Source organism: Montipora capricornis, chromosome 3 (genome assembly GCF_036669925.1).
Source record: "Montipora capricornis isolate CH-2021 chromosome 3, ASM3666992v2, whole genome shotgun sequence".
In the NCBI taxonomy this organism is placed as follows: domain Eukaryota; kingdom Metazoa; phylum Cnidaria; class Anthozoa; order Scleractinia; family Acroporidae; genus Montipora; species Montipora capricornis.
The window spans coordinates 17,839,102-17,849,101 of NC_090885.1; the positions used below are offsets into that span (position 1 = coordinate 17,839,102).

The window sequence follows — 10,000 nt, forward strand, 5'->3', positions numbered from 1 at the left end:
GTTATTAGTCGCAATGGTCTGTGTTGGTAAACTTCTAGGGGGAAAAACTGCGGGGTAAACTTCTTTGCAAGGGCACAATGATAATTCCTACTGCGAAGATGGCTTGTGTTGCTTCTGTTGAACGAGGAAATTGTCTGCTTGTTTCATTGGAATTCTTTGAAAGCGAGAAAGAATTAACAATTATTCTTTGAAATCGAGGTGAATAGTGGTAGAATATTTACCGAGCCGCAAAGCGGCGAGGTAAATATTCTGCCACTTTTCACCGAGATTGAATATCTGGGAGATACTACTGTCCTGGCACACGAAATGTTCTCTTCCGGTTGCCGTCCGCGTCTCAAAAACGCGCGTGCTTAGGCTCCCTAATAATGCTCAATTACTCCGAGATAGCGAACCAATGTTAACCATCTGTTAACGCTTAAAGAAATGCCGAATATCGTTGCCATGGTAACGTTATTTTGGAGGAAAATATAATGTGAGAAATTTGCGATGGGTACTTAATACTCTGGCCAAATTTCGTCTTGATATGATTACGCTAACTGTATCTAAGGACAGAATATGTTCATTAGATTGAAAAAAGGACAAACTATTTCGAGCCTCCTTAAACTCGCTATTTGAAGGTAATATGTTTCTTTGAGATGGACCAGGACCAGCTGGGGTAAATGCTCTGGTACCAAGGATCTTGAGGTATTTCGGCGAGGGTAAAATTAGAAGAAGTTCTTTTGGAGCTAACACGTGCTTTTTTTTTTCCCCCGTGGTTTCCAGTGTCTAACCTCTAATTAAGGCCTGGCCAAACGCTCACAACATTTCAACGCAACATCTTGCAACATTGTTGGGCACAACATGTTGCGTACGTTTGGCCATCCTGTTGCGATATGTTGCGTGCGTTTGGACAGTCCGTTCAACACATGTCGCAACATCATGCAGCAATGTTGCGTTGAAATGTTGCGAGCGTTTGGCCAGGTCTTTAGATGATAGATAAGAACCAATCCAAATTCGTGCACTATTGAGCTTATTATATAAAGAAAGATGGTTTCAGTAATTTTGCTAAAATTTTACTTTTGGCTCCAGATTATTTTACTACCGAAGACATTAAAATGATGAACACTATATACAAGATGGTTCTATTCACAGAGAAGAACCGAGAGCAACGAAAAGCGCGAGTCAGAAAATACCTTGGATGGGTGAGTCAAGGAAAAAATTGTTAACTTGCCAGTAGATCTGAGGGATATAGGCTTGGGGATTGGGGAATACCTCCCTTGATTGATTCACACATCTGTGCAAAACGGGGAAGGAGGTAGAACAGCAACCTCGTTTCCAGAAGAGAGACCCTGGGAACGAGGTAGATAAACTAGATCAGGAATCAGCATAACAACACAAGACGGTGAATAGCTTCAGGGCAGTGACAAAGGTATTGAGAAAGAGAACGGCATCATCGCTCTGTTGGCTTTTGATTGGTTTTAAGAAATATTCTAACTGTTCCTTGACCAAAACTGGCAAGCGCGGGGAAAACCACTCGGAGCAAGTCAAAATGATTACATGTACATAGAATGCCAAAGGCACTGAACGTCTACAATTTGGTCGGGATTTCGCTAAATTCCGACAAGTGTATGGTAACTCGCCACGCAATTAGTTAATCCCGGTTTGAAGGAGTTTGTACTGGGATGGGTGACCGGGTAGAAGACAGAGTTTTTTGATTTTCTTTTTTGATCGTAATCCGGTAATTTAAAAAACCCGGCCGTTTATGTTTTTAAATCGCAGCATATTTTTTAAACTACTAACACGTTAACGGTCGGCATCCCCTGTGAACGCCATTGATTCTTTTACTTTCGATTGGTTAACGATGTAAAAGCACACTAGCAAAACCAGTGCAATAGCAAACTTGCGAAAATCAAGTGATAACGCGCTCACAATGTCATCTCTTCACAGTTTGAAAGAATGTTGACCACTGATGAGACGAAAATTTTACTTCCTGTGCCGTTGACCAGTGGCGACTGCACATTTCTGCAAAGCATGTACATTACAGCAAGTACGAGTCAGCGTATACTTGATTTTACACGAGTGACGAGAGAAGACATTCAGAGCTGTGCAATTATTTTCAAATTGCTTCATGGTAAGTAAGGGAATGACATATCTGTTGTTTAAAAGAAATGAAGAATCATCCAGCGTTCGCCGGGATTATTACTGACTGGGTCATAGGTCGACTTGAATTCATAGTAACAAACAGAACAATCTAATTTCATCTTGCCTACAATATTGTGCTAAACTGCTGGACTGGACGAAAAATACAGAAACCTCACGCTCTTGATCCTACTGCGCATGCACAAGAAATTGTGTCACAAGGGCAATAAACTAAGCATCAATTTTAATTTTACTTGCTCTTACATTAGCGAATTCTGAGGATAAATTGCCATAGAAATTGATTTAAAAGCCGTATTTTGCCCTTGGCACCAACTGGAAAATTAGTGACTTTCCGTTGTCGAAATCTTGGTTGTTTGCCACCTTAAAAGCACTGTAAAGCTCGAACAGGCCGGGTCGAAGAATACCTTCGAAGCCACAATTTGAGTTTCTGATTGGCGGAAATTACAATGCCTCACCTCACGCGTCCAGCCGTGATCTAAGGAGTGAGCGCTGGCTCATTTCCCGAAACAGCGGCTGGTAATCGAGCCAAGAGACAATGAAGCTTGCATCAGCAGTTCTCTTTAAGGTCTTAATTATAACTCAGGGGCACCCAACGACCAATTTGTTGTAAAATGTATTATTATACCCCAGTTAATGAAAAAAAATGTTATTAAGGCATTTTCAGGTGTTTTTCAGTGTTGCTGGGAAAACATTATCTGTTCCTTTTTCCCAGCAAGAAACACCTGAAATTTCTCAGCCGGCTAGATAAAATTGGTTGCTTTCCCAGCCAGCTGATCAAATTTATTTTCCAGCCAGGAATTCCGCGCGCTTTGAAATCCCTCGATCCAAAACGACCGAACCGGGACAAAACAGGTTTTTTTCCGCAAGCGCAATCACTCTGACCAGCCGTCGTATGTTTGTGACTACTCTCTGGGAGAGGGAAGGGGTTCTTTTTTTTTTTTTTAGTCGTCCTCAGTCCTCAGAGTTTCTACAGCCAGCTCGGGTTGAAATGCTAGAAAAAGTCAATAATTCCCAGGCAAAACTTCTATCAATAACAAAATTTCCCAGCCAGCTCATCGAAACACCTGTATTTTTGCCAGCCAGCAACATTCCTCTGGGGAACAGATAATGTGAGGAACAGATTCGTTGGGTGCCCCTGTTAACTCCGTTCCTCTCAAAGGCCACTGTGAAAACACGACATATGCAGCTAAACTCTTTATTATCCCTTACGCAAGAAAAAGGCATGAGTTCAATTTGAAATTAATGTAAAGAACCATAGAACAGTTTACTGCGAGATACTTTGCCTTGGAGGCTGTAATAAAAAATACTCTTTCTGCCACGCGCTGTTCAAGTAATTTTGTATTAATGTTGCACTTATGGATTAAAGAACGATGACATTTCAACAAGACTGGAATGAGCAAAAAACTAAATCTCTTGACAACCGCCCTTCTGCAAGGCGATCACACGTTCTATCCCAGGGAGACAGGTAACTGTTTCATCGATTCTGGAACAACCCTCAGGCTAATTAACCTTTTGCTAGTTCCCTCCTTAGTCTGATAGCTGATATGTGAGAGATAAATAACCCAAAGGTTTATGAAACTAACACAGTTTGAAATTTACTCCTCAGATCTGCCTGACGAGGATTGGACAGAGCTCGAGATGACACTTGACGCCGCTGAGGACTAAAAGCATTACTATTTACGTTTATCGCCCTATGTAAAGGAATCCAGGTTCTAAATCCCGAGTCGTGGATTCCGGATTCCAACTCACGGGTTCCACCGAAATGGATCCCGGATTCTGGATTCCATACTATGGATTCCGGATTCCACGCTCTGGATTCCAGATTCCAAAGCCTTACATTTGCTGGATTCCGGATTCCTTCACATCGAGCGACGTTTAGCTGTCAATAGGAAGCTTACGCAAGGACAACGACGCCGCCAAGGAGAACGTCGTCTAAAAATACTATTTCGCGTTATTGTAATAATTTCGTTACAACTCCAGGTCGTTCGGAATGGACAGTGCGTATGAAATCTGCAGGAATAAAATTGGCATGAATTGTTTAGATGTTTGGGGAGAAAATGTATTAATGTTTCGTTCGGTTCTCACGTCCTCTACACAACCTGAAAATTGGTCAATTCATGTCGTTGTCAGGACGAGGACGGCGGCAAAGAAATGCACCAAAATGAAAAACGCACTTGCAGGGAGTGCAGAGCTTTTGTTTTGCTCATTAGAGTAATTTTTTTGTTGTGTTCTCGTAGACGTTGTCGTCGTCCTTGCGTAATCTCCCTGGTTGTTCTTCTCGTCAGTTAACACTCGTGTCATCAGCCTTGATCGAGACTAGGTTGCCTTATTAAAAAAGAGATTTTCTTGTCGCTTCTTTTACTGCGTAATTGTGAGAAACAACTTGTTAAAAAATCCCCTATTTTCTTCTGAGCACAAGGGTAGTGTAAAATTTGTAATAGAGAGTGTTTAAAATCAAGCAATATTTTTTGTTTTTTGTTTGACAGCTATTGTTGGATTTTTGTTTATTTAAAGTTGGTTTTGAGGATCGAGTTATCCTATGACTTAAACCGATGCAAAGTAAAAGAGAGAACAAACTGCTGCAAAAGGTGTCCGATCCTTATTTCGTAAGGTTGCTGATTCAGTGTTGTCAGTATTCTGTATTACGAGACCGTGTTGAAGGGGACGAACTATTAACGTGTGGAGGCTTTGGTTCGCGGAGAGAGCGAATTAAACATTGTAACACCCAGCAATTTCAATAGTAAATTAACTTACAAAGCTTACCATCAATAGGACCAGCAAGTAAAGGATCTTTGTAAACGAGCGCAGTTGTAGCTAATGATAGTTAAGCCACATCGTTGGCTTACGCTACTGTGTGTCTTCACTTTTATCTCGGCTTGCAAGTGAATACATGCCCATTTGGTATTGTTTAAAGGAGAACTTAAGGCCTAAACTCCAACTGTATTATTTTTTCCTTGATTATGAGGAAGAATGAGGTGTACAAATGAAGTCTTGATGCTTGCTTTTGCTTCTCCCTTGATATGAGCAAGAAAATTGAGTTTGAAGTTGCGTTTTTCCTGCTTTTTGGGGCCTGATCATTGTCAGCTCAAACTAATTATCAGCGGAAGAGTGTGACTTCACTGTAAATATGAAACTTAAAGGAATATAACAGACCTACACGGTCTCCTTTTTCTGGGTTTGTGCTTACAATTTATGATGAAGGAAATTGAAACATCAACCGTATTCGTGGCCAAAGCTTCAAGGAAAGAAATCCTCAATTTTTGGCTTCAGTTCCCCTTCAAATGCAATGAAAAATATTCAGTTGTTCTTAAACTCTTGACTATAAGCTAAAACCCCTACTAGGCGTAAAAACTAATATTGTCACCGTATCTCTTCCATTTACCACATTTAATAAAGTAATTGTCGGCCAAAGTTAAGCTTAAATGAACGCTGAATAAATCCCTCGCTTTGTTTGCTTTGGGTGTATGCGCTTCTAGTGGAGACCTTTGACAGAATGGATGTGGTTTTTGATGACATCAGAAACGCGGATGAGAATTCATCGCTTAGAGAGCCTGGTTTTTTTTCCTGTGGAAACAATGTTAACATTGTATATGGTCTATTTACGAACTAAGACGTTTTAAGAAAAAGTTTATGAAAATTATACTCCTTTGTTTGTTGTAGATTTGCAGCCCGAAAAAGCCAATGGTGACAGGTGACACTACGTTCCGCCTACTTTAGATAGCTGCTGCCTGTTTCGCGAAGGAAAGAATTCCATCTTTATCTTAAAAATGAAAAGCTCTCCAGAATCATTTTGTATGTTGTTTCATTGAAAACATGTAAAAACACCAGTTTTCAAAACTGGCGGATCTCAGATTCACAATTGGCTTTTCGGGACTTTTGCTGGTCTTTGAACAGATTTACAAAATAGGAAAGAACAACATCATTTCAAAGTTTCATTTCTCGAGACCGCCTTGGTTTGCAGACACAAAAAGATTTATGGCCCTCGTAATACGCCCGAAACTTTTTGGGCGTCTTTTCAGAGACCTTATATTTCTCTCTGTCTCCAAACCCAGGCTCATCGAAAACCTACCCATTATTTGATGTGTTGATTTGACTCGATTTTTGTACTGTGTTCCCAGTTAGTCCCTGAGCACTAAATACACCTGACAGTCAAAGTTCAGTATAATTATATATTGTGATTGTTATTGTTTGCTAAGGCACGGACCATTAGAAAAGTGATGGGGGGTGTGGGGGATTTTCAGCTGGTACGAATTTTTTTTTTCGAGCACTGGTTGTGCAGGAATTTTTTTTCCAGGTGAAACGCTTTGTACGAATTTTTTTTCAGACAAATATTGCTTTTTTTTAACAGTGAAATCTTGATTCATTATGCATGGTTTTGTGATTTATAAATTATTCTACACTCACAACAGATCAAAGGATACAGGCCACTTTTTAATGCAAAATCTTTTCGAAAATGTACACACAGTGAGAGAGGAGGAAGCCACTTGGAGTGGACGGCTTCCCTGTACATCTGTACACTCCAGAGGTTCAAGGAGGACAGCTACTGACCATGGCCACAAACCAAAACACGCTGAAGAAGTCAGAAGAACGAGTGAAAGAATTAAAAAAAACAACGCCTCCAAAGAGCATAACGATCTGCTAAGAAACGCAGAAAAAAAGGCATACAAAGCCTATAAGAAGCCAGCTACCTCACTGGTACAAGGCACAATGTAACAGGCGTTCAAAATCAAAATGAACCCGGGCCCGGGTCAAACATTTAAAACCAGAAGATCACTCGCTTCTACCGCCGATGAATATAGAATTAAATTGGCGCAAAAGCGAGACGCCATAAGGTCACATTCACATTACTGCTGAGAAAATCAACACCAAGAAACTAAAAACATTACTTTCGAGACCAGCTATTTTCTTGGAAGAAAACGTATCACACAGCAGTATAGAGATTCAAATGTAAAGCCTCATAGGCCAAAAACCATTTCTAAACCAATACTACACGAACCGCCTAAAAGAGGCGTCCATTCAAATATGTACTGATCAAGAGAGCAAAATTACGACAAAGGCAACAGAAACCAGACCACGTACAGGGGAGTCGTGTAGGGCTGTAAACTCTTTTTAACACTTTCAAAGTTTGCCCTTTGATTGACAGTTACGTATTGAAATTCCCAAGTTCGAAGCGAACTTATCAAATTTACAACGAACTTCGCAAATCGCCTGTCAAAAGTTTTGTGAAATGCACTGTAAATAAAAGTCACAATTGCGTGAATTTTTTTTCTTGGCATTTTCCCTTGCATGAATTTTTTTTTTATTTTTTTCCTAATCCTAATCCTCCCCCCCCCCCCCCCTCCCATCACTTTTCCTAATGGTCCGTCCCTAAGGAAACTTGGGAACGCCAGAAATTGTGCTACAAAACAGGCCATCCTTCGAAATTCTTCGTTTCCATCTGCTTTTCCTCCAGGCTCGTTCAATGTTGCCGGTCTTAGAAAAACAATTTTGACTTGCTCATTTGTATTTCAAAATGCAGTTGTACTAATACATCCTTCTAGTACTAATTCTAGTGGAATCCTTATAAAATTTAAGGCGACATTGCTGTCATCATTTTGTTAGCGAACGGGACTTTGGGCATAATACCCAACGAGTTTGCAAAGACGGATGAAACGACGTAACCACGAACACTAACCACGAATGTATTTTCACAAGTAACTGTCAAATGTATTGTCAATAATAGTAATTACTCATGCGCAGTAAGCGCATGAGGTATAAAATGCTCTCCGTTCCTTGTTTTCCGTGTGACATTAGTGCATGCAAATTTATGCTTGCATACATTTACAGACTGTAACTTTACGTGGGGCGGGGGGTAGGGGATTATTCAAAACAATTAATAGCTGCTGAAAAATGTATTGTTGAGTCAGAAAAATTAATAGAAAGACTTGAAAAGAAGTATTGGAGTCTTAAAATGCATGTATGCTTGGAATATCAGTCCATTTTGCATGACAAAATAAACAGTGCGTGTTGGAAGAAATCAACCATCCCTCTCATGTTTCAAGCCCTTGAGTAGACTTGCAAGAATTCCACCTCACGAGAATCCCGGGAGAACATGTTTTGGCGAGCGAAGCGTGATTTTTCGGACGCAAATCTACACTAGACGAAGGACTTTTGAAAGTCTAGCCCTTAAGATGTGTCATTTTGTCTTGGATGTGCATGGTCGCGCCCGAGTCATCGCATCTTGACTGTTCAAACATTGTGATTGTAGTCGCGGTCCTACGGCCCGGGTCGTACGGATCGAGCTGTTAGCGCCAGTACCGGTCAGCGGTACTTAGTTTTGTCATGTTCACGTATTCATTGTGTGTGTTATTTTCCGAGTCGCCATCTTGTGTTGTAACTCGACTCGTGTGTTAGATTTGCCCATTAAACTACTGGCGTGGTGGCAGCGGTCGGTCGAATTCACGTCCAAGTCTTCCTGTAGAGAGCCTATAAACCAAAGTCAGCTACTGTGGTAAGTCTAAACCTCCAAGAACTTCGTTGTTAGAGCACGACCGATACCGTAAACATGGCTAGTACTCACCGAGCACCGAAACAGTGGTGTTTGTCAAAGTCAGAAACTATCAACAGCTTCGAAAACTGGAGACAGAATTTACTATACACCTTGTCCCTTGACATCAATTTTGCCCCGTTCCTTGCTGAGGGCTTCATGTGGGGCAAAAAGACGAAAGCCGACCCTCTGAGAGGCTTCACTGACGATGGAGAAGATGTGGACGAGGTCAACCGCCTAACCGCTCAGCAAAAGGTGAATTTTCTTGAGCTTATGCTTAGGAAAATAGCGAATTATTGCCCTATTATTGCTAGAAACACGCTGGAGAAGAATTCCACTTCAATCCGGTCCATCTGGAACACCATCAGACAGCATTTCAGATTCCAGATTACAGAGCCCATTTCATCGAGTTCGCTGACATTCATTTGGAACCCAATGAAAGACCTGAAGATCTCTACCAGCGGTTAATGGCTTTTGTCGCGGATATATTGCCCAAAGCTAACAGCTTATTTCATCACGGTGACCTGATTACGGAAACGAGGAGTTAAGCCCGTCTTTGGAAAATTTCGTTGTTCTTACACGGTTAAAGCTAGTACACCCAGACCTACCAAGATTGGTCAAACAAAGGTACGGTACCGAACTAAGATCCAGGACTTTGAAGTCAATAAAACCAGGTTTCCCAAGCCCTAAATTCGCTGCTTGACGAAATTAGAGCATCCGATGATGCAAAAGTTATGCACACTGCAACTGGTGGCTTCCGACAGTGGACGCCGATCAAATCTCTGCCTAGAAAGGGACCACGACCTCCCCGTCAATCAAAGTCCTGTCCACTTTGCCAACAAGCCGGGCGCCCCGATCCCAACCTCTTTCTGAGCGAATGTCGTCATCTCCCTGAGGAGGACCGCAAATATATCGCGAAAGCCCGCCAAATCGCCAACATCGTTGACGATCATCTTGAGGAAAGTGACGAGTCAGCTCCGTTCCCCAGTGACTGTGAGTTCGATAGTAAGATCAGCAGTGTTGAGTGTGTTCCGGAACCTGCAGTTCTCCGTGTACAGACACGTCAATCGCCCTACATCGACGCGTTCCACGCCCACCACCCCGTGCGTATTACCTTGGACAGCGGTGCTACTGGCAACATGATTCGCCATTCTCTCGTCACACGCTTGGGAGGTCAACTAAACCCCAGCTCACAATCTGCTCACCAGGCAGACGGGTGCTCCCCACTAAAGGTTGTTGGAGAAACTCGTCTATCATTCACCCGTGCTAACCGTGAATTCTCGTTTGAAGGCTTAGTAGTTGAGAACCTCGATGTTGATATATTGGCAGGAACTC

General features: G+C 41.8%; 1 protein-coding gene and 1 pseudogene across 5 annotated transcripts in view; both read left to right on the top strand.

Moving 5' to 3' along the window:
• LOC138042465 (uncharacterized) overlaps positions 1–10,000 on the top strand; it is a 63,112-nt gene that overhangs the window by 21,444 nt on the left and 31,668 nt on the right. For 2 of the 5 annotated variants that reach the window (XM_068888360.1, XM_068888364.1), the window contains 3 exons: positions 1,069–1,181; positions 1,927–2,110; positions 3,746–5,550. The exons of the other annotated variants lie outside the window; for them this stretch is intronic. In XM_068888360.1, coding sequence (XP_068744461.1) covers positions 1,069–1,181; positions 1,927–2,110; positions 3,746–3,804 — 356 coding nt within the window. In that variant the 3' untranslated portion in view covers positions 3,805–5,550. Of the gene's footprint in view, positions 1–1,068; positions 1,182–1,926; positions 2,111–3,745; positions 5,551–10,000 lie in introns of those variants that run through there. 5 annotated transcript variants of the gene reach the window in all.
• Positions 8,684–10,000, top strand: part of LOC138041728 (uncharacterized) — a 4,503-nt pseudogene continuing 3,186 nt past the window's right edge.